General features: G+C 36.8%; 1 protein-coding gene across 2 annotated transcripts in view; it reads right to left on the bottom strand.

The window, feature by feature from the left end:
* ube2d4 (ubiquitin conjugating enzyme E2 D4) overlaps nucleotides 1-24,473 on the bottom strand; it is a 65,970-nt gene extending 41,497 nt beyond the window's left edge. For both annotated transcript variants that reach the window (XM_066714529.1, XM_066714530.1), the window contains exons 1-2: nucleotides 24,256-24,473; nucleotides 9,975-10,038 (exon numbers count right to left, since the gene is read on the bottom strand). In XM_066714529.1, coding sequence (XP_066570626.1) covers nucleotides 9,975-10,038; nucleotides 24,256-24,279 — 88 coding nt within the window. In that variant the 5' untranslated portion in view covers nucleotides 24,280-24,473. The remainder of the gene's footprint in view (nucleotides 1-9,974; nucleotides 10,039-24,255) is intronic.
* Between the last annotated feature and the right edge of the window lie 1,921 nt (nucleotides 24,474-26,394).

Here is a 26,394-nt window from a genome sequence, read left to right as displayed (position 1 = left end):
CATTCGGAGTCTGGAAAGTTCCAATTTCACCTAGAAGGATGGCTCACAGCTCCAATCTGATTCTGAAAGAACATCGTTGTTGTACTGTTTGACCTATGCATTATGTTCAAATATTATACTGTCTGAAAACTACTACTAATATAATGCAAATATAGGAAATCACTGATTCCAGCACTTATTTTGAAGCTATTTAAGCATTTAAACTGTATTTGTATTCTATGCTATAACCCTTTGAGCAGTTTGTTCTAAAATGCTCTGCCGTGACTCAGGGACTAACTGCTTTTCAACTCACTTAAAATTCGATTCCTGCAGCTTACAAGCATCTCTATTCATCCCAGAGAGAAACAGGGAAAATATACTTATATAACTTTAAATATCTGAATGGAGTCGGTTAGTTCTTTTACATGTGTTAAGCCGTGTGTCCACCAAAGCGTTTTTTCCTGAGGCCAGTGTATTTTTTCAATTGTTTGCAATGGGAGCGCCGCGTATTTAAAAAAAACAGCAGCGTGACGAGGCACTGTGCGTCTATTCCAACACTTGTTGTTTTTCATTCCAATAAAGCACTTCAAAGTTTGAATGTGTGTGCCCAGAGAGAGAGAGAGAGCAAGAGAGAGATGAAGTGAGTGAGTAAAGGTTGTTCTCTATTGGAAATTATCAGTTGACAGTATACATTTTAGCTGGCATTTTGTTTGTGTTTTGTTCCCCATGTTATAGATCTATGTAGGATGTAGATTAAATAGATTTATCTCCTTTTTTAAATGTTTATCTTGCAGTAGGAAATGCAATCCCCACATATTGCAATCAGGAAGCACCATGACTGACAGTCTTGTTTTAGTTTTATCTTTCTTAAAGCTAGGGTGTGCAATCTTTTCCAGAAACATTTTTCACATCCTGATAGCAATCAATAATTTAGAGGTCTAAATGTACAATATATATATATATATATATATATATATATATATATATATCTTCTGTGGAAGGGACAGGACTAAAAAATGATCGACCAATCATTGCACTCCTTCCTGTCTGTCAATCTATATTTGCATACCGCAGCGCAACTGCAACTACCTTATGTTCCTGCTGAACCACCAGTAAAAGGAAACAAGAAAAGAAAGACCATGTCAGAAACTTCTACAATACAAAAACATCTGGATCAAGAGCATGCTAAAAGCAGAATTAACATTAGCGTTGCTTTTCCACGCTGGAGGCAACTGCGGGACTAAAAAGGTCTAAAAAATGATGCCATGGTTGCTGTTTTTCTTTTGGACAGGTAATTACATGGTTTGAGTTGTTTTTGATATATTTTGTTAATGTAATGAAGTATTTAGCTCATGTAGTGTGAATGAGACATGAAGTAATCTGAAACCGTTGCGATCGATTCCACCAACACGTCTCTCCTCCAGACTCTGCTGTGTGTGTGTGTTCATGTGTGATAGAGGAGGCGTGGCTTTGGAGACACCTTGGAAGCAAGGGCGGGCTCTATGCTTTCAAAGCTAGCTTGCTAACTGCTAGCCTCTCTGGATTACACTCCCTAGCTTTAACAGTGTGTACATCCGTGAGGAGGATATTTTGTTTTATTGCTCTGTTATTGCGTGTTTGCTGAAAAGCCTAAATAAAACGCCAGAAGGCACCTTTTGTTCCATACTCCCAGTTTTATTTGTTTTCCTTTCACTAGCCTTTCACAATGTGTATGAACTCGCTGCACTAAATACAGTATCTACTGGAGTAAATTGTCCCATAACAGGACACTCACTGACAAATTGTTTACTTGATAATAAACTAAATAACACTTTGACCGCTAATCACAAATTACAAATCATACCAGGGTGTGTGTTTTATCAGCACGAACCTTGTAACCATATGCCGTTTTTTTAACCGACTCGACTTACACTGAAAGTGTCCGAAATAATGAGACAGAGAGCACATTAAATGAATTGCAGTATCATTATAGTAACGTATAGTTGTCAAATTATTAAAAAAAAACATAGTTGTACCTTATTTTATAGTTTCATATGCGCTGTATTACCTTTCTATTGTAGAACGTACCAGTACGTCAATACTCCCTGAGGTACAGCTTACTGAGAACATACTTACTGCTCAAAGGATTAAACAATGTAAGCGCTATCCTTTAACAATGCAGACGAAGTTTCTCCAGAATCTTCCATTCTAGTTTTGAAAACTGTAATTGTATTATGCTTGACATGTAATTTTGTATTGTATTATTGCACTTTTGTATTGCTCTTGTATCCTGTAAGTCGCCCTGGATAAGGGCATCTGCCAATAAATACATAAATGAATACATACATACATAAAAATAATAAAAATAGGATTTCGCCCACAGTGTTAGGTAGTGCCCTAACTAGGATTTGCTATTGCTTTTACAGCCTTTATAAGGGCTTCCCTTTTATTTCTCACTGGTCTACAACTTGCAATGCAGATTCCCAGACACACATGTGCCACAACCAGGGGATAAAATTAACTTTTTTGGCCACTAGCCACTGTGTCTGGTAGGAGGAAAAACTTACCAGCCACTTGGTATTTTTACGAGCCAAAGGCAAACATCACCAGAAATACATGATGGTGCGTAAATGTGTCGTTAACACGTTAAAACATGACATTTATTCAGGTAATTAAATCAAACACAATAACAAAAGCTAATTGCACACCTGTATAGACTCTTAGACAGGTGCACATGAGGGAAAAGGAAATAACTATTTATTTATCTGGATAGAATAAACATGCTCCCACACACTGTTTCTACTTGCAAGTGTTAGGTCTTTGACCAAAACATTGCATTCTATTGAATAATAACACTTGCAAGTAGACACAGTGTATGGGAGCATTATTTTTAAATTAATCAATCACATACAGTGCATCAGGAAATTATTCACAGCGCTTTTTCCACATTTTATGTTACAGCCTTATTCCAAAATTGATTAAATTCATTATTTTCTTCAACATTCTACAAACAATACCCCATAATGACAACGTGAAAGAAGTTTGTTTTGAAATCTTTGCAAATTTATTAAAAATAAAAAACAAAAAAAGCACATGTACATAAGTATTCACAGCCTTTGCCATGACACTCAAAATTGAGCTCAGGTGCATCCTGTTTACACTGATCATCCTTGAGATGTTTCTACAACTTGATTGGAGTCCACCTGTGGTAAATTCAGTTGATTGGACATGATTTGGAAAGGCACACACCTGTCTATATAAGGTTCCACAGTTAACAGTGCATGTCAGAGCACAAACCACACCATGAAGTCCAAGGAATTGTCTGTAGACCTCCGAGACAGGATTGTATCGAGGCACAGATCTGGGGAAGGGTACAGAAAAATTTCTGCAGCATTGAAGGTCCCAATGAGCACAATGGCCTCCATCATCTGTAAATGGAAGAAGTTTGGAACCACCAGGACTCTTCCTAGAGCTGGCCGCCCGGTAAACTGAGCGATCGGGGGAGAAGGGCCTTAGTCAGGGAGGTGACCAAGAACCCCAGAGCTCCAGCGTGTCTCTGTGGAGAGAGGAGAACCTTCCAGAAGAACAACCATCTCTGCAGCACTCCACCAATCAGGCCTGTATGGTAGAGTGGCCAGACGGAAGCCACTCCTCAGTAAAAGGCACATGACAGCTCGCCTGGAGTTTGCCAAAAGGCACCTGAAGGACTCTCAGACCATGAGAAACAAAATTCTCTGGTCTGATGAAACAAAGATTGAACTTATGTCTGGAGGAAACCAGGCACCGCTCATCACCTGGCCAATACCATCCCTACAGTGAAGCATGGTGGTGGCAGCATCATGCTGTGGGGATGTTTTTCAGTAGCAGGAACTGGGAGACTAGTCAGGATCGAGGGAAAGATTAATGCAGCAATGTACAGAGACATCCTTGATGAAAACCTGCTCCAGAGCGCTCTGGACCTCAGACTGGGGCGAAGGTTCATCTTCCAACAGGACAACGACCCTAAGCACACAGCCAAGATAACAAAGGAGTGGCTACAGGACAACTCTGTGAATGTCCTAGCCCAGCCAGAGCCCAGACTTGAACCCGATTGAACATCTCTGGAGAGATCTGAAAATGGCTGTGCACCGACGCTCCCCATCCAACCTGATGGAGCTTGAGAGGTCCTGCAAAGAAGAATGGGAGAAACTGCCCAAAAATAGGTGTGCCAAGCTTGTAGCATCATATTTAAAAAGACTTGAGGCTGTAATTGGTGCCAAAGGTGCTTCAACAAAGTATTGAGCAAAGGCTGTGCTTTTTTTGTTTTTTATTTTTAATACATTTGCTAAAATTTCAAACAAACTTCTTTCACATTGTCATTATGGGGTATTGTTTGTAGAATTTTGAGGAAAATAATTAATTCAATCAATTTTGGAATAAGGCTGTAACATAACAAAATGTGGAAAAAGTGAAGTGCTGTGAATACTTTCCGGATGCACTGTATGAAATGACATGGCAGCTAATGGAGATCTGTATAAACACACTAAACTAACACATGAGAAGGGGTGTTATATGGTGACACATTGTCGCTCTTCATACTGCTCTTCCTCTTCACTGCTACTCCCTTTTCTGGGTTTCTGCATGGTCATTAAAAGGCATTACATTTCAAAGTATTTTCTTAAGGCCCTTAAAAGTCATTAAAATGAATGTTGTCATTAAAAGTCATTGGGCCGGATTATAATCAAAACTTTGACCCACCCGCTAATAGCAAACTTAAAACCTGTACATTATAGAGGTTACATTTCTGATTAGAAGAAAGTGGCATCTAACTAAAAATGAAGCCACAACTGAGTACAGTTCTGTAGTTTTGTATTAGCGGGTGGGTCAAAGTATAGATTTAATCCCAGCCATTGTTTATAAGCTACAATTTAAAAGTCTGTTTCTCTCTCTCATCTGCACTCTGACCACTGCTCTCTCAGCAGCGCATAACCTGACACCTGCCTTATCAACTGAGAGTCCCAGGGCTGAGAGAGGTCCTTTGGATTGTGTAAAAAATATATAATCTCTAGGGATGATGACAGACTCCTATCTTCTGCAGTTGCGCAAACACCAGCAAAGGCGCAATGTAAACATGGTTCTTTCAGCAGAATCTTAGCTACGCAGTAAAAAATGCATGTCTCTATCGCAAATTGTTTCCCCATAAATTAATACTTCGTAATTGATGAATACTTATCTAACACAACAACTTTGTTAAATAAATATTTATGTAAAAATGCAATATTAGAAGACGTCTGGAAATGGCATAATAATGACAGACTTGTCAACTCTCATATTATTGTGCCCCGACATTATCACAACTTTTTATTGTCACGATTTCAAATTAACTATAAAGGTTGTGACTATTTGTTTATAAATTTTGCAATTACATTTGTAACTGACCGACCAATATGTTTTTCTTTATCAATTTTTATAAATTTTCTTTCAATTGCCAGTTAAGCTATGTGAGCTGGAACGAAAATGCCTTAACATTAGCATCCTTGTGGCAATGTTTTCCGGTCACAACAGTGAAATACAAAATGTATAAGACCTATCTATCTAGCTAATTTATACAATCTACTTTGACTAAACGACTGACTTCCACGTTTCCAAACCACACTCAACACATGTGTCTATGTTCGGAAAAACACACCTGTGCTTTATAGTTTATATATAAAAAATAAATAGATAGCAATATCTTGCTGTGTATGTAATATGAATGTGTCTGTTGCTGCACTTTCCTTTTCTGTCATTGCTAGTTTCGTAGAAGGGTGTTTGGCTTTTAGGTGGGTTAACATATCAGCTGTAGATTCATGGTAGTTTAATTGCACTGCACATATTATACACATATGTGCTTCTCTGTAAGGAAGGCATGGAGTGCGTTGTAGCGCAGATTTACACAGAATTGCGCAGATTGTGCGTATATGAACTTCAATGACAATGACGTGACACATGCATTTTGGTGTCCCAAGCATAATACAAATATTACATGTATTTATTTGTTATTAAAACTGAACAATATGTCTCAACACTTCTATCTTTATTCACTGATAGGAGTATTTTTCAAGAGTATTTAAAATTTTAGGAGGTATTAATCTCCAATCATCCAAAATGTCATACCGGATAACTGTCCACAATGAAAATTAAAAAATGTTACACTTGGGCATAATTGTGTGTTTGCATTAATGTATAAAAATATTGCAAAGACTCTTAATTTCATTTTATTTTTACATGACCTTTTTGATCACTGGTGCACTAGGGTACAAAATTCTGTGTCAAACTGGACATCACTTAAAAAGAATGTATAATATTGTTTAAAAAAAATAAATATATATATATATATATATATATATATACACATGTAAATGTAATGTGAAAGATGACATTGAATTGTTGTAGGTCAAAGTAACACATTTATATAAATGGTTAATTAATTGCCTGATTCATAAGTTAAAACTTGTATTTTGTCATACCGGAAAACAATTTTGTCATCCCGGAAAATGATCACTTTCTGTTATCCAACAATATCACTCGTTATCTGGAGTGACTTGCTTATATTTTTATTCTTCACTCTTATATGCGCGTTATGTGTTGTGTAACTTCAAATGCGCCGGTGTCAATAGAAAAGCCCACATTTGTGAGATTGTGATCTTTTTCTGGGATGATTATGTTTGTTGAGATCAAATTATGAATACTTATAACCCACTCTATGCTGACAAAAAACTAAATGTCAAATATTTGCAAATCTATCATTGTTATCCGGTATGACAGTTTTGATACTAGAAATCATATGATTATAATAAAAAAGTATAAATGATTATTTTCAGAAATAATACTTTTTGAAATATATGCATAACATTCTAATGAAGGTAGACAGAGCTTTAATTTGTATTTTAAACTTTTTTTTTTTTACTATTTTAAAATCCTTATTCGTCACTGATCCATTAACATTACTTCCCTTGTTTTAAATTCTACACTTTTGGGTCTATCAATCAATTAACTCGCCTCTTTCACTCACCGAGTCTCAGGCTATGAGAGATTACCCCAGACCTCCCCAACTCTCACGGCTACACCACAATTCTTGTGGCAGTTGATCGTGAATCCTGCCGGCTAATTCCCTTGAAGCGCATTCCCACTGCTTTTGAAACTGTGAAGGCTCTTTTTACTCAAATTTTCAGAAACTATGGGCTACCTGAAGACATTGTTTCAGACACAGGGTCTCAATTCACATCTTGCGTCTGGTCTGCATTTTTTTAAACTACTCAAAATCAATGTTAGTGTTTCCTCCAGCTACCATCCCCAGTCCAATGGGTAGACGAAGCATCTAAATCAGGAAACTGTGTGCTTCTTGCGGACATACTGCAGTCACTCCCAACGGGACTAGAGCCAGTTCATGCCATGGGCAGAATATGCCCTAAACTCCTTTATTAGCTCCTCTACAGGCAACACCCCATTTTGTGTCCTGTAATTTCAACCACCCATTTCCATGGTCTGAAGAAACCTTCAGACGTCCCCAGCTGTTGACTAATGGTTTCGCAGTAGTGTTAAGGTCTGGCAGGCAGCTCACACTCAGCTACAACGAGCAGGCCGCCACCAGAAGCAGCAGGCAGACCATCATCGGCAACTGGCAACCCAGTTCCAGCCAGGACAAGTGTGGCTTCAAGGAAACTGAGTCCACAGGTCCACTAGGTCCCTTTAAAGTTCATCACCAAATCAATCCGGTATCTTACCACCTTCAGTTACCTCCACATTACCGTATTTCTCCCACTTTTCATGTCTCCCTCCTGAAACTCGTGGTTTCCACTCCCTCTCTTCCTATTAGTTCTCCTCTCCTCAGCTGCCTCTTGTTTCCTGGTTCAGCAGCTTCTGGTATTCATAACCATTTTTTTTTATCTACTCAGTGCAATGTCTTACAGTCTCCCAGAGTTATATTTCTGAGCCTTGAATACCCAGTAATGTTTGACCATAGCTTTCCCTTCTCTCGACACCTGCCTTTTGGATGCCCTGCATTGCCTGAATACCTGTGTATTGACCTCTTGCTTGTATACTTGGCCAAGATTCCCAGATTCCTTTTATGTTCCTGTTTACCGGATCTGACCTCATGCCTGTTTATTGACCGTGCCCTTGCCTGTTCCTTCATCCGCACTTTTTCCTATACTTCCACCCTCCGGCCAGTGTGACATTTTCACAGATTTCTTATATAGAGTTAACGTTTTCATTATATTGTCAACATTTTCAACATTAAGGTATTATTAACTTGGTAACCTGATCATATTTTCAATTAAATAAAAAACGTAAAATATTATTCAGCTATACAAAGTGAATATATTTTCTTTTAAATATATATTGATTTTGATTAAATTCAACATGAAATACTACTGTGTCTTAACTTTTATAATAAAAATATTAGGCTAGAATTGGTTTTAATCTTGAATTTTGAAATGCTTTAAAATGTTTCCTGTTTATTCTATTCATTCACTTAAAGTATATTAAGAACATAAAACATAAGAAAGGTTACAAATGTGAGTGCCATTCTGCTCATCTTTGTAATTTGATTTTAGTAATTAGGTGAACAGAACTGTATCAAGCCTTTTCTTATAGAGGCAAAAAGAGTTAGCCTTTACTACATGGAAGTATTCCATGGAGAATACATATTAATAATACTTACACTCAAATACTCAATATACCAGCTTCTATATATAAGCTTCTACTTACATATGCAGCCAGCCTTGTCATTCAGTTGAATGTAATGACATTTTTAATGTTTTTTAAAACGACAATTAAAATATCTTATCCAAAACATAAGACCTCCTTCACCATAGCGCCTGTTATAATATTACCATGTCAGAGAACTTATTTGGATGCCTTGGGCTAGAGGGATACATACAAATTCAATAATTTCCATTTACTTGTAAAATATAGCTTGGCTTTGTATATTTTAGGAGGAAAAATATTTTAGAAAAAATATTATGTATCTTTGACACATCTATGAAAGTAATTAATCATGCCATGGCTGATCATAATATACCTTACAATTGTGCAGACTTGGCATAGTATTTTTTCTGGGAGTCTTTGATTTAATTAGTGGGGTAAAGACCAGACTGATGTATTCTCTCTCTGTTCTTTGAGAAAACCATCTCATATGCAAAGCTGAGAGTAGTAATTATTTCAATAACATTTTCCTTGACTATTTGCATAAAGCTCAGAAATTATTAGAATTATAGTATTGCAAAATACATAATTTGGCTGTTACACATCTGTTTTTTGTTGGTTTTATTTTGTTGAATATAAAAATGGAAAACAGCCTGGCAGGATCACTCTTAGTTCAAATGTGGACTGCAATGGTGAGGTAATGTTAGAGAAATTACTTTAAAAAAGTGAGGTTGCAGTGAAATGAACTAAACAAAACTGATTGTATTTAATTACATATATTTGATTTAACAGACACTGTTTACATTTTTGGGGACTTTAAGTTTGAATAAACATTCAGATATAATAATTAAAAATTATACAACAACAAGAGGATCCCCCCATATCTGTGATTGTTTAACACTTATGAGTTATTTTGCAAATAGGTTAAACACTCTAATTAAATCAAATAAATACTGCTTAGTTCAGTCACAAAAACTTAGTGAGGTGATTTTGGAAATCTGAATTTACAATTTCAATCCACAATGGAACGAAGAAGAAATAGAACCAGGACTTACTTCCTTCTCATTTTCATCAGTACAAAAAAGTTATTATTAAATTATTAAGAAATAGACATTTAATATACATGGACAATTTTCAAGTTAGACTCATTATGGGCTTTTTATTTCAGTGTAGATCCCTATAAAACTTCAAAAGACAACAGATGTCATAATAAAAAATGGTAATCTGGCCATGTTGTTGAAGCAAAAGTCACCAGACATAAATCAATAATATTGTATATATACAGGTGTATTGTGCACCCCTGAGGAATCCTGTAATAAATTCTTAAGAGCAAACCATCTCATACTTACAGTCATCTCCCACCGGCCCTGCTGAACACTGTGCTGGAGGGTCTCTCTGTAAATCTGTCAACTCCTAGCAAGACAAACAACAGAAGGGTTTAATGTTTTTCACTTGCAATTTCATTGTTGATTTTATCTTAATGTTTAACCAACCTTGTCTCTAAGTTTTTATATATTTAGAAATGTGTACAGATATATGGATAAGCATTATATAATACAGTACACAATATGCTTTTAAAAAACTCATGGATAAATATGGTGGTCTTGATGGACAAATTAAGACTACAAAATGTAAAGCAAAAATTGCATTACGTTAATTCTTTGGTTGTATCTTTATTAGTGTACTGCACAATTATTTTAATCTATTTTGATTTGATTTCTTTTTCGATTCATCAGTTCATTTTTTGTCATTTAATAATGGCACCTTTAATAGGGGCAGGATTAAATCAAAATTCGCAGAAGAGTCGCAGGAGGGAATCTCGCAGCTCAGCTCCTCGCTGAATTAAATCTAAAATATGAAGACCTGCGAACGATGAGGAGCGTGATTTTCTGGCGTGGCTTCCAGGATGGGTGGGCAGCATGAGAGAAACCACGAGCCAATCACACTGTCTGAAATTGGAGAGACAGAGGGGGCGCGAGAGCAGGACAGGCTGTGAAAAAAACGACGCGTCAATAAAGCAGAGAAACAGCGGGATTACATCAAAACTGTGACCTGCCCGCTAATAGCAAACTACACAACTTTACTCAGTTTCAGTAAGATGCCACTTTCTTCTAATCATAAATGTAACTGCTGTGATAAATGTACAGGTGTGTAGTTTGCTATTAGCGTGTAGCTCAAAGTTTTGATTTTATTCGGCCCCACGATGGCGCATGAATGTACAGAAATCTTCCGCTCCGCGCTGTAAATCGAAAGCACGAATCTACCTGCTGAAACACAATTACAAACCTGTACTTTGTAGCGGCTACAAATATGAGTAGGAGAAAAAATAATACAATAAAAACAAAAGCCGCCATTGATGACAGCTGTGTATTTTCATTTTTGTATGTCTTCGCTGACAACCTTATCCAGGCGTTATCTATAGCCGGTGGATCAATGCTGGTATCTTCGGTTATATGTGAATACCAGAACAATGCAAGTCTTATTCAGGGACGCTTTAAATCAGCGTTTACTTAATTTTCTACATTTTCTGACCCCCGCAGTGAACCCCTATGCCTCGCCCTGATTTTGCTGGCTACGCCACTGATCCATACATAAATACTTTATACAGTACACGTTGTAATATGACAATGTAATATAATTGTGTATATGTCAATCTACATCATTGATTTTCCACAGTGCCAGCTGTGATAGCGTTGCTGATAGTGGCTTCGCGCCCCCACAACGTCCCCTACTGTAGTTGAAAGGAGCCTGTAGCATTATAGGCTAACGTGGCACATAATTGTCTCCACAGTGAGATGATGGTTTTGTGCAAATCTATTATTCAATTTATCCTTCAGTAGGTGACACAATAACGCTATGCTGTGTCTATCAAACCGATAACATCTTATTAAAAGGTGATCAGAAGGTCTAGAAAGTTCAGATCTGAAAGTGTAGGGCTGGCATCATCTTCCACACCTTCGGGCAAGGAGAAGGACGCAGGCAGCGATATCTGCCATTATAATTTTAATTGTCATAATAGTCCACTTTCTCTTGTATAGATGGCGATATGGTGCGTATTCAATCCAATTGCATCATGCGTGTGTGATCTGTGATTAGTTAATGAATGATTGACTGATGCTACATTATTAGAGGTTTTGTTATGCGTTGCGTAAATGTATATACAGTGAGGGAAAAAAGTATTTGATCCCCTGCTGTTTTTGTACGTTTGCCCACTGACAAAGAAATGATCAGTCTATAATTTTAATGGTAGGTGTATTTTAACAGTGAGAGACAGAATAACAACAACAAAAATAAAAAAAAACGCATTTCAAAAAACGTATAAATTGATTTGCATGTTAATGAGGGAAATAAGTATTTGACCCCTTCGACTTAGTACTTGGTGGCAAAACCCTTGTTGGCAATCACAGAGGTCAGACGTTTCTTGTAGTTGGCCACCAGGTTTGCACACATCTCAGGAGGGATTTTGTCCCACTCCTCTTTGCAGATCCTCTCCAAGTCATTAAGGTTTCGAGGCTGACGTTTGGCAACTTGAACCTTCAGCTCCCTCCACAGATTTTCTATGGGATTAAGGTCTGGAGACCTTAATGTGCTTCTTCTTGAGCCACTCCTTTGTTGCCTTGACTGTGTGTTTTGGGTCATTGTCATGCTGGAGTAGCCATCTATGACCCATTTTCAATGCCCTGGCTGAGGGAAGGAGATTCTCACCCAAGATTTGACAGTACATGGCCCCGTCCATCGTCCCTTTGATGTGGTGCAGTTGTCCTGTCCCCTTAGCAGAAAAACACCCCCAAAGCATAATGTTTCCACCTCCATGTTTGACGGTGGGGATGGTGTTCTTGGGGTCATAGGCAGCATTCCTCCTCCTCCAAACACGGCGAGTTGAGTTGATGCCAAAGAGCTTGATTTTGGTCTCATCTGACCACAACACTTTCACCCAGTTCAGATGTTCATTGGCAAACTTCAGACGGGCCTGTACAAGTGCTTTCTTGAGCAGGGTGGCCTTGCGGGCGCTGCAGGATTTCAGTCCTTCACAGCATAGTGTGTTACCAATTGTTTTCTTGGTGATTATGGTCCCAGCTGCCTTGAGATCATTAACAGGATCCTCCCGTGTAGTTCTGGGCTGATTCCTCACCGTTCTCATGATCATTGAAACTCCACGAGGTGAGATCTTGCATGGAGCCCCAGACCGAGGGAGACTGTCAGTTACTTTGTGTTTCTTCCATTTGCGAATAATCGCACCAACTGTTGTCACCTTCTCACCAAGCTGCTTGGCGATGGTCTTGTAGCCCATTCCAGCCTTGTGTAGGTCTACAATCTTGTCCCTGACATCCTTGGACAGCTCTTTGGTCTTGGCCATAATGGAGAGTTTGGAATCTGATTGATTGATTGCTTCTGTGGACAGGTATCTTTTATACAGGTATAAGTATTATACAGGTAACGAGCTGAGCTCAGCTCGTTACCTGTATAAAAGACACCTGGGAGCCAGAAATCTTGCTGATTGATAGGGGATCAAATACTTATTTCCCTCATTAACATGCAAATCAATGTATAACTTTTTTGAAATGCGTTTTTCTGGATTTTTTTGTTGTTATTCTGTCACTCACTGTTAAAATACACCTACCATTAAAATTATAGACTGATAATTTCTTTGTCAGTGGGCAAACATACAAAATCAGCAGGGGATCAAATACTTTTTTCCCTCACTGTATATATGAAATTGGCCATATCTCCCCTTCGAAAACCTAGGAAACATTACATTGAATAGTTTTACGGGTTCTTGTGGCAATTAAATCGACCAATTAGTGTCAATTGCTATTAACATTGCAACCTTCTTTTTATATTGTGTGTGTGTCAATGTAACGGTGCAGAGCAGTACAGTAGTGTATCATTATCATTTCCTTGTTATATAGGCTGCTGTGTCTAGGATAAAGGCATAACGTTGGCCACCTGCTACTAGATAATTGATTGTTCAGATTATTCAATATTTTTCTAAAATATATATTTTTTTTTGTGTGTGTGGGGGGGTTTTTGCATCCAAACCCAACTAAAAATGAAAGCGCGACTGAGTACAGTGGTGTAGTTTTGTAGTAGCGGCTGTGTGAAAGCTGTGTTTTATTCTCTTGAATTGTGCCAGAAAGGAGCTGCAAGAAGGTTGTTTTGCGGCGCAAATCGGGTTAGATTTAATACCGCGAACATTTTTGATTTAATCCTGCCCTAGATATTCTGTACTCTACAACATTCAATTGGATGTTCTCTATCCAAATAGCAAGTATTAACTGATCACAAAAACATGACATCAAATTACATTTAAATGCTGTAATAATCAGAAATGTATTTCTCATTGTTAACATTTTTCAAGAATGAAATAATACTCCCAGTTCTAAGCTAGCAGTGGCTATGGTCTAAATCAAGGAGGCCGAGAGAGAGAAAGGACTAGGACAGGAAGCGAGAGAGAGACAGAGAGACACAGGACTGAGAAGGAGCGAGGAGCGAGGAGCGAGGAGCGAGGAGCGAGGAGCGAGGAGCGAGGAGCGAGGAGCGAGGAGCGAGGAGCGAGGAGCGAGGAGCGAGGAGCGAGGCAGACGGCTTGGTGACGCAGGTTGAACTGATGACACTTCGCCCTGAGTGAGGGCAGTGAGGGGTTTATAAAGGGAAGCAGAAACTAGAAAGGCAGAAGCAGGACCAATGAGAACAGAGGAAAGGAACAGAAGTGCACAAGGGTGTGGAGGAATGTTAATTGAAAGAGTGACAGCTGAAAGCATTGAATGAGAAGGAAAAAGGCAGGGGAACAGTGGCGGCCTCTAGAGGATAGAGGGTCAGGGCTTGGGAACTGTGACACCTCCTTTCCTCTCCCCAGTCTGCAATTTTCCCTATGTTTCACTACATTTCCATAGCTACATGTAAACACTTAGTTTGCATTAAGAAGTCAAAGCATAAAAGGCGCATGAAGCCAGTTGCGTGAACACAAGTCGAATACAAGAACTCGAATGACAATTAAAATATTAAAATAATCTATTTGATTCTATTATTTATGCCAGCTTTAATCATTATATAATAACAAAATGGTCCAGAACATCTAGATAATGTCACAGTGGCAACACATAAAATCAGAATTCTGGTTCTGGAAGTCTCATACAAGCCATGGAACTTGTTTATAATCACATGAAGTCCTGATGTTTACTTACACACCTCAAATGCAGTGCTATGAAGACTTTTGTTTTCCATTGTGGCATTATGAATCTGTTTGAAAATTATATATAATATAATGATTTAATACAATCAAAGATGCAAGATAGAACCATTTTTGATTTATAATGTTTGTATGTAGTCTCAATTTATCCTGTGCTGTCAAATTAACAAAATGTCACTGCTGTTTGGAATTTTATTTGCCAACTGCTAAAACAATATTTATAAGTAGCAGCAGTATAATAAATACTTAAACCATGTAATTAATGCCATTTTATTATACTGACAGATTCTGAAATAAATATTTAGATTTGTGTGTTAGAAAATTATTATTAGAAATTGTTATAAACCGTGTTTTTAAGTGACTGAGAAACTTTATATTCTGACTGACAAATTATGCATTTGGTGTAGTGAGGAGCTGTATTCCACCACTTCCAACAACACAAATTAATTACTTTCTGTAGTATATGCTATAAATTAACACAATATTTACAATACAATTTCATATATAATTTTCTAATCAACAGTGGAAAATTGAAGAAGAAAAAAAACACCTGGAGATGATGGAATCACAGTGATGATCCTGAAATAAGCTGGAGAAGACACATGTTGGCAATTAAGTCATACTCTCAACTAGGGATGGACAATGTTTTCAATAATATTTGAAGTATTATAATATTCTTGGGTGTGAGTGTGAGGGGTGGATGATGTGCTAGCGGGAGGGGTTGTTGTGGGCAGGATGCTACCATTACAATGCAAGAGCTGGGGGGCTGCAAGCTAGGGTGACCAGACTTTCAAAAGTAGAAACCGGAACATATTTAAAATATGGATATGGAATATGGATATGGAATATGGAATTTGTTAAAGTGTTAATTTCTAGACATGAACATCCAACTATTTGTTAATGATCGCCAAGTAACTATCGTCAAGTGATTACAACATTTTTTTTAAATCAATCAGAGAGGGGTAATGTTAACACTGATTAGCATATGTTACCAGTGGTAGGATCTGATTGCTTAAAATCGATCAAGGGTTCCTGGGGAGAGGTCTACCCAGTCAAACCTGATAGCCATCAAAACCAAGAATTTAAACGTTCTTTTGGCATAGATGAGCAATTATAAATGATTGATAATATGAGCAATTATAAAGGTACCCTAAAGAAAACTACATAGGCTAGTTCCACAAAATACATACTAAATATAACACAAATGATAATTAAAATATTATTAAATATCAATGCAATGAATTACATATTACATAGATGTCTTTAATTCACATTTTATTTTTTATCACTTGAGATAATTTAATTTTAAAGTCTCTTTAAAAGTACAGCTGCTCTTTGTTGTAAAAACTCTTGCAAACACTAGCCTAATTAATCTAATAATTCATATACCTAAATAAAATATTACACCTTGTGCTGAGATGATTTTACATAATAGAATTTTCTATAAAATTACATTTATAGGCTTAACATCACTGATATGATGATATGTGATCTCTGTTAGGGGAGTCTTATTTCTTCAGAATAAGGTAACCATAAAGCTGTAATGTATGTAAACTGAATTAAAAAAATAAGATATTACATAAGGCTATTGTCTCCAACCCTGGTACATGAAAATAAGGATGACAGTTGTCTTCAATTACCGGCTAAAAATCACTTTAATATAGACCAATTTATATTGTAATTTTTACATAGCAAAAATATATTTCGTTTATGGTATAATGTAAGCATGCACAGCTTGCATTCTATTGCAAACCTAACATCAGTGAAATTATGTTTGAATTCCACCTGTATTTTTATTAATAAATCAGTAAAAAGTGCCTAAAATATCTGAGAGTGATGTCAGTCTGGTCCTACTTGTACTCTTAAGAGTAAAAGCTATTCATAAAGATTATTTAGAATTAAAAGTACTCCTAACTAGACCAATATTTAGGAGACTTCACGAGGTCCCCTAACTAGTTAGGACTTGGGAGATGACAGCAATGAGAAGACGGCGTCAGTGCAGCTTCCGTGAAAGCAAAGGTATTACAGCTGTATTATAATTAAGAGTTATCGCGGCGAAATAGATTGGACAGAAGTGGAATACTGTTTGTTACTGAACTAGTCAGAACTGCGGCACTGTCAGCATATAAAGGTGGTGACAATGTTGTGGTGTCTGGCCACAGGGAAAATGCAACAATGTAGCAGTGATGATTTGGGACCATCATAACAGCCTTCAATAAGCACAATTTTCCATCAAACCATAATGGCATCAATAGCACCCGAGATTGTTCGACAGTTTATTGACCTCCCCACTACAGCATGCAAATATCCCCAAAACAAACCGCATTCACAATCAATGATTATGCCTATATAATCAATGGTAGCCTAATCAATTCATAATCAATACTAACCTATATTCATCAAGGGTTTACATTACACCGATTCTATATCCGACTATTTTTAAAACAAATACAAAGCTTATTCATAATAAATTGTATGCATGAGTGTTACATTTAAGATGTTTTATGTATATTTAGGCTTCCATGCATGAAGTGCGGGAAGCCTATTGTTTCTGTTAGGATTTTTATTATTATTAGGCTTCCATGCACGGTTCCATTGAACCGCTTGCTGAAAACTCACCAAACTTGGTATGAGTGTAGGGGTCTATGGTATGGTCACTCGAATGTAATATGGTGGCCTAAAGTCACATGATTTGGCAGCCATCTTGAATGTAGTCCAAAAAAATTGACCGTTTTCAAACATCGTTTTATCAGGAATGGTAAAGAGTTGAGTTATGAAACTTTTTCTACATAGTGCGCTTATGTTAATACATGATTTGGATATATCAAAAAATTGATAAGTCACATGGTATGCCCACAATTTTCGATTATGCTGAAAACACTTGAGCCTCAACTCCTCATAGACCATTTGACTGGCTGATGTGTGCTTTGGTATACAGCATCTGTGTTCTCTATAAATATTCTATAAAAAAGTTCCTACATGTAGAAATATGGAAGCAATGAACAAATGTTTTAGACAAAAAGTCAATTTTGTCCAATTTTCTGACTGTAATGACACACTATCACCACTTGTGGCAGCATATATCATTTTTCACTGAGAAAACAAGATTCAGGGGCCATCTTTGGCATGTACATCATAAAAACTAAGAACTATCAGTCACTTGCAACAGTATTACAATGGAAAGTATCTGTTTAAACACACAGACACTTCTGCAAGCAAATACAAATAGTGTAAACTGAGATTTGTTATAGTGAGGGATTGTTTCAGCTATAGAGAAGCCATGGAGAAAAGCGAGAGAAACCGAAAGTCAAACTAAAACATAGAATTAAAAGTGATTCACAAAACACAAAAATACAAATTATTAAAATAAATACATGAATATGAACAGTGGTACAACAGCAATAATGTTGCTGAATCTGTAGCGGTGGGTTAATGCTTTAATTTGAAAGTCATGTCAAACTGAGATCAAGTGCCACCGCGAGTGCATTACTTCCTGTTTAATGTTAACGATGCAACACGGGGGCACGAATTGGTCCTCTTCTCTCTCAGTGAAATCGTAACTTATGGTGACATATTATATACTGAACAATGCAGAATCGCTGGTTTTTTAAAGTATAGTTGAAAGGGTGAACATAAGACGTGTACTGCGCGAGCTACACCTGCAAATACGGACCTACTCTGTCTTTGGCATGTACATTGTAACAGCAAAAGACTAAGTCACAATCAGTCACTTGCAACAGTGTTAGAGTGGAAAGTATTCTTTTAAACACACAAACACTTCTGCATGCAAATACAAATACTGTGAACTGAGATATGTTTTTACTGAGGGATTGTTTAAGCTGTAGAAAAACCGTGAAGAAAAGCAAGAGAAAACGAAAGTGAAACTTAAACATAGGATTAAAAGTGATTTACAAGAAACATGAATACATGTCTTATAAAATAAATAAATGAAAATGGACAGTGGTACAAGAGCAATGACATTGCTGGATCTGTAGTGGTTGGTTATTGCTTTCATTTGAAAGTAATTTCAAACTGAGATCACAACGAGTGCATTACTTCCTGTTTATATCATGTTAATGATGCAACACGGGTCACGACCTTGTCCTCTTCTCTCTCAGTGAAATCGTATCTAATGGTGATGTTATATACTGAACAATGCAGAATCGCTGGCTCTATAAAGTAGAGTTGAAAGGGTGAACATAAGACGTCTACTGTGCGAGCTAAACCCAAAAAAAATTACATACTCGGTCAGGCGCAATAGTAAAAATGAATTGGAGCTATTTGCTCTTTAGTGATATACGTTGCTTTTCCAGCTATAAATATATATAACGCACACATCACAAATCAATGTGATAACTATATGAAACACCAGGTATGCAACTAAATAAGCTTGAGAAGGTAACTGCAAATTGAAGAGCAGCAGCAATCTAAGGCTACTTAAATGGTGAGATTGTGTTTTAAAGTACACAAAATGAAACTTAGAGAATCAAGTGTTTACTAATATATTATGATATTAGAGGTATTGACGGTATTACTAATGTAATTAAATTGATATATTTCAATCAAATAATTGTAGTTGGTTTTTTGAGATTGTAACTGGCTTGTTCCTTAAAATATTTGACCACAAGAGGGGGAACTTGACCATGAATACTCTGCTTACCAAAACCTTTAAGCAAAAACTGTTGTAAACATGCGTCTTCATCTGATTAATATGTTTATGAGTCTGAAACCATACATTTCTCGACTGCAAGCACCTGGAAGCCTCAAAAGTTGCCTGCAACTTCTAGTTGTTATTAGGCTTCCATGCACGAAGTGCTGGAATCCTATTGTTTTTGTTAGGATTTTTATTTCTAATTTAGAAGTTCTAATGCCCCTAAAACGCTCATACATGCATTAAAACTCACGAAACTTGCAAGTGTTGTAGACAAAACTTATACCTGCAAAAGCTGTGCACAAAAGAGGCAAGTGACTGTGTGCAAAAACATGGCAGCCACAAGCAAATGACTGTGCACGTATGCAAAATTTGCGTATTTATAAAAGCATGAACTTTGACCACAGAAAAAAACCATGAGCCATATTAAAAAACTCACCAAACTTGGTACAATAATAAATTACAATGTTATGCTTGATTGTGGTGAGTTTTGTAACCAACGGTGACACGGTGCACTGGTACCGATGCTGAAGGCCATGTCACATGCAGCAGTGAATATCTACAGAACAGTGAATCCTAAGGTGCTTAAATTTTCAGTGATTAACACCAGTACAAACATCTGTCAAAGTTGAAAAAGCCAAGTTGATTGGACAAAAAACATGGCTGCTATACACCAATGAAAATGACAGCCTCAACCATATACTGACATTCGTTATGTAGACCTCTACCTCCATCATGTGGACAAACTTGGAAATTGCATTCTGTATCTTCAATGCAGAAAACTTGAAACTTTCAAAATGTCCATAAAATGCTTATACATGCATGAAAACTCACGAAACAACAAGTGTTGTAGAAACCACTTATACCTACAAATGCTGTGAAAACTGCACATACTGGTGTCATGGTGTTGCTAAATATTGTGATAGGAGTCTAAATTGTGAAATGCAACAGAAATCTTCCTCTCCAAAACCTAATGACACATGCATATGCCACTTCATACACATGCATACCTTATGCCCCACTATTACTGTTGTTCATCAGCAGTTCCCCGGGCACACGCTTTGTTTGCCATGTAGCGTTCTCTGATTCCAGCTTTGGTGCCTTCTAATCCATGCCACTTATACCCACAGTGACACAAATTGGCATGCATGACACTAGTACAGAGTACTACCAAGGATGTTAAAGGCTAGTTGCCCCAGTGAAAAACATGGGTGCTGTGGGCCAATGAAAAAAAAACGTATGCGTCGCTTCAGACAAGTATCACATTACCTCTACACTGGAATGCAGTATGCAGATGAAACTCAGCACCTATGTCTATGTCTGTCCATTGAACATAAAACCTGATAATTAAGTTTGTGAGGTACACGGTTAAGCTGCAATGTTGGATTTAACATGTGTCCGCGTGCGAAAATGAAAACGGCTACTACTCCGGAACTCTAAAGCCCAGTGCCCTGAAACTTTGCATGTCTTACATAGACACTGCTATCTATCATGTCTGCAAGAGACAAGTGACTGTGTGCAACAACATGGTAGCCTCAAGAAAATGACTGTGCACATATGCAAAATACGCGTATTTATAAAAGCATGAACTTTGACCCCAGAAAAACCTATCAGCAAAATTCAAAAACTCACCAAATTGTGTTACATTATGTCACTTATGACAGCAAATATCTTCAGAACTATAGCCTAATGTACTTAAATTGTTAGTGATTAGACTAGTACAAACATCTGTCAAAGTTGAAAAAACCAAGTTGGACAAAAAACATGGCTGCTGTGCACCAATGAAAATGACAGCTTCAACCTTATACTGACATTTGTTATGTAGACCTCTACCTCCATCATGGACAAACTTGGAAATTGCACTCTGCATCTTCAATGCAGAAAACTTAAAACTTTCAAATGTCCATAAAACGCTCATACATGTATATGCATGAAAACTCACGAAATTTGCAAGTGTTGTAGAAATCACTTATGCCTACAAATGCATTGAAAACTGCACATGCTGGTGTCATGGTGCTACCGCCATTTTGCGATTAGTGGCAAAATTGTGAAATGCTACACAAATCTTCTTCTCCAAAACCAAATGGCACATGCATATGCCACTTCATACACATGCATACTTTATGCCCCACTGTTACACTTGTTCATCAGAAGTTGCTCGGTCTCACGGGTTGTCCGCCATGTTGCATTTTCTGATTCAAGCTTTGGTGCCTTCTACTCTATGCCATGCCACTATGATAGCAGTGTCTATTTTGCACTTACATGCTAGAATTAAGTGAGAAATACAATTATACCTTACATAATTGAAGCAAGCAATGAAGAAATTGATACTAAAGTCCACTAACTTTGAATATATACTTCAAATGACAAAAAATGAAAACCGCAAATGTATACTACATTGGATTTAAATTGAAAATAACACATTTCATAACACATGCATTTAAACTACAACTGCCTGCTAAAATCCGAAACCTGGAAGCCTTAAAAGTTGCATGCAACTTCTAGTTTATTATTGTGATTATGAATGTGAAATTAATCTAGCATGTTAATTCCATGTAGCATCTTAGCATCCTTATAATAAAGGAATAAGGGGGAAACACTTTTGTGTCAAATTATAAACAAATAAAAGGCTGCGTTAGCTTAGCATATTCGTATAGTTGTATTTTCGCTTTGTTTTTTCCCAAAATGAAGAAAATACATCACAGTGAGCCGTATTGTAACCTAAACTGTCATGAAAACTTGCTAAAAGTAATTCCTAGTATTGGATCCTACTCCCAGCTAGAAGTAGGTGTAAGAGACTTTATGACTGACTTCTACCTCCTACTCTGAGCAAGGAGTAACTTTACTCCTAAACTAACTTTTAGCATGATTCCTAGGAGTAATTCTGAGATGTTTTATGCATACGGGCCCTTGGCATTCTTCTATCCTAATATTTAACAGTGAACATTTTTGTTTTGAGTATGTGTATTATTTCACATATTTTGAGATTGTGTTGGTTAATTCACTGGGATGTGTTGATGCAGAATGGATTCTGGTCCTGGGAAGCCACATGATTTATGTTTTTTCATTCCAACTGAGCAACTAAAGACTTAATTCAATACACGGTTGATTTAACCAATCCAGATATTATTAACGTTAGCTATGTACGGAATTGTACACTAGATAGCATATAGAAATGTCTTAAATCCAAATATGTTAACCCAGCACACAAAATCAAAACAATGCCAATGAAGGTTGTCCCTTACATCCCATTTTACTAATTTAGTGTTTTTTTTTTGTTTGTTTGTTTTTTCAAAATTGTATGGTCTTAATGCTTAAATGCAAATGGACAACACAGTCTTTTATTTTGCATTACATGGCATCCAGCTGTATAACACTATCTTACCCAGAGCAAGATGGGTCAAATGGCCTTCTCTCATTTGTAAACTTTCTTATGTTTCTAATGTTTCTTCGTTTGTAAACTTTCTTATGTTTCTATGTCACAGGCTTTTTGAAATATTTTTTTTAAAGATTACTGCTGAAAACATTCATAGACAATACAGTTGAGCTAGTAAAATAAATCTTAAAAATCTTTATTTGGTAATAATTCTGGGGAAGATCCTAATTTCCAATAGTAGATTTGTAGGTATATTTGTAGCAACAGAAAATAATTCTTCACAACCACATGAGTGTCAAATTCAGTTCATGTAATCAAAACAGTATTTAAACAGCTCAAAATAGGAGCATATATGTTAGGAGCATATATTTAAGAAAGCTAAATGAACATTCACATACTGTTTTAGCTGAACCAGAAATCATTTCAGTCTAACCAAATAAAAAATATATATAAAATGTTTATCAGAATTTTTGGTTTTATCCATTGCTATAGACCATATAGTCCAGACTTAAAATGTCTATACTTCTCCTTATAAAACTCACATTGAAGATTGACTTTGAAATTGTGGGCTTTATTATTAACATACAAGGCCATCTGTATTTAACTGTATGCACATAACCTGTTTCATTACATGAACAGGGCTCTTGTCCTTTTACTGAATCGATGTCAGTGACTAGCTGCACAGTTGAGGCTGTACTATATAGAAACACTCATCTAAAATCAAACTGGTGTTCATTTGCATTGCTGACTGGCTATATAAAACCGTTATATGTAGGAGATTTCATTACGTTTTGTTTAATAACAAGCGAAAAGGAACAACTTTCACAGCGTATACTGCATTTGTGTGGCAGATTCAGTTTTGTATTTTATAGCAGACTCGGTGAAAGACCGGTCTTCATGGTCTTTCCAAACGATCTAATCCGGCAGCTGAAAGGGTTGTGTATACGACCACTTTGTTAATTCTGTTAAAAATACCCTCGCCTGCCCCAGTGCCCCATTTGCCTCTCCATATATGGCAACATTGACATTGGGGTTCAGTATTTGGCAAGCAGCTGCCAGCTGTCATTCACCGCGCACGCGCAGTATCGTTTAACTCTTTCACGGCCGACTGAGGTGGACGCGATTTAGAAACACCCCCCCATCCCCCTCCCCGTCTCTGTCTATGCTTTTACCACCAGGCTGTCAAATGTAAAACCTTTATTCAAATGTGATATTTAATAAACACATACACGGGGGGGGGGGGACACCAGTGTTATGTCCTTACTTAAACCGACTATTTGTTGTAGGGTATTTATTTTCTGCCAGTGAGAAAAATACAATACAAAAATCACTTCGGTGGAATAAAAGAAATGTTTGCTACCATAAACAGAAATATAATACATAAATAAAAGACAACAATAACACAACACTCACCTTTTGGATTCTTTTCAACGCCATTGCTGGTTTATATTGAAAATAACAATAATTGTACAGTTAAAAATGCGGTAGGATATATATACGAATAAATACGTTTGGTTCTGGAGTCCGTGTTAATGACCCTGTTCAATGGTAGTGTTATATTGGATTAAACAGCGGTTTCAACGGGACTTCGGAATCTCTCCCTCGCTGGTGACAGCATCCAACGACCTGCGACAGACAGCACCACTACAACATCGCGATATACAGGAATACAGTAGGAGTGGTAGATTTCCCGGGGGTCGCCGGGAAATGTAGTTTCCTGATGCACTGTTGCGAAATAAAATTATCCAATGCTTACTGAAAACGTGATAACATATATGCTACAATTTTCCATTGTTTGAACGTGTGCACAGTTATTTAACATTAATTGTAATATTATATATATTATACTAATAATACATATGGTAAATGTGTATGGCACAACTACAACTCTTGGTAAAATAAATGCTTCCTATTGAATGCACATAATCTAAATTTACAATTGTGAGCTCTAGTCCTTAATAATTAATAATTGATTTTGAATTAATATTTAAGGTTAAAGTTTTCTATCCCATTTAGGATTTTTAATGCCTAAATTAATTTCCTTTGAAATCACCACTCTTCAAGTCTAAAGAGATTCAGTATCCTGAATCTATCTGTGTAAAACAGATCTTTGAGACAAGGGAATAATCCAGTTGATTGTCTCTGACCTCTTTCTAATCCAGCAGTTTCTCTTATAGGTTGGTGTCCACAATTGTCCTACTTGTGCTTTGCATAAATGTAACGTTTTCCATTTATTTAAATTTTACAAGCTTTGCAGGATATGATAACATTGACAATTCAACTCGTAGTTTCCTACTTCAAACTCTGTGCCACCATATTGGTATATACTTTTCAATCCAGCAACCTATATGTAGTATGTTGCATTTATCTACATACAATTTCATTTACCCAATACTGATTAGTATGTCAGGAGTTCAAACAGCCCCAATGGAAGTAAATAGTAGATGGTAAATCTTTTTTTTGGCCTTGACTCTCTGTACTTAGGGAACATTCAGAAGGCCATGAGCAGGCCCCCCGAGGTGAAATAAGCAAATAAGCTACTGCAAAGGTGGTGACTGAGGTGGCAGAGGGGTGCAAAGCAACGGACCCTGGGAAAGTGTGTTTGTTGCTGGATACTTATTCTTGGGACGGTAGATGTGAGATTGTGATTTTCCACCTCATGGACTTCTGTTTAAAACTCCACCTATGTCTCTTGAGATTTCTTGAAAAGTTGCTATATTTTTTTAACAAGTTTCTTAACTATACCACATTCTAGGTAATTAAAATAAATTATGAAAAGTGGTGATCCTAAAAGAGATCAATATGGTATGGTATTAAAGTCTTTATTAGTATTTGATGCCACTGTTGGTTCTTCAAACCAATCAAAGCTTCAAGTTAGTTAGGATCTGACAATTCTAAACCTATGTCTCTTAAAATACAATACAATAAAAAGTAAGACTGACTGGTCTATTGCTGAGATGAGCAACTCCAGGCCTTCTAAAATACAATCTTTTACATACAGACATTGCTATAAAAATAATCTATATATTACACTGAATAAAATGTATAATTAATAAAAGGAGTTTAGGACTATCTACATGTGTAACAGAAACAGATGTATATTAATGAGAAGTTGAAGGTGTCAGGACTCTGCACAATTTTAATTCTTAGCTCATCCCACCATTGTGGAACAAAGATCAAGTCCAAGCAATTAGATGCATGAATTGTAATATTCTTCTCTGTCTCATAGTGTTTGTAATATCTTTTTTTGACTTGAGCTTGTAGTACTTTTATTTATGTGTTTCACTTTTTATAAATCATATGAAATCTGTTTTTTTAGGCTATTAATTATTTAACCTTCGGGATAAGTGTGGCAATAAATTCCACGTCTGTGGGTCACAAGATTACTTCTTCCAAGCTGTCTCAGTCTCTCATAGTCTGCTTTTCTCAAATTTGAAGCATAACTTTTAGAGTATTCATGCAAATAAGTATACACTACCTCAAAGATTACCATGCGGTGTTCACAGTAGTTTTATAGTACTGTTGTCATTCCTAACGCACAGTGCTATTCCA

This window comes from Amia ocellicauda, chromosome 9, assembly GCF_036373705.1.
Source record: "Amia ocellicauda isolate fAmiCal2 chromosome 9, fAmiCal2.hap1, whole genome shotgun sequence".
NCBI classification, from domain to species: Eukaryota; Metazoa; Chordata; class Actinopteri; order Amiiformes; family Amiidae; genus Amia; species Amia ocellicauda.
Note: the sequence above shows the minus strand (reverse complement) of the source record. Positions and strands in the feature narration are given on the sequence as shown.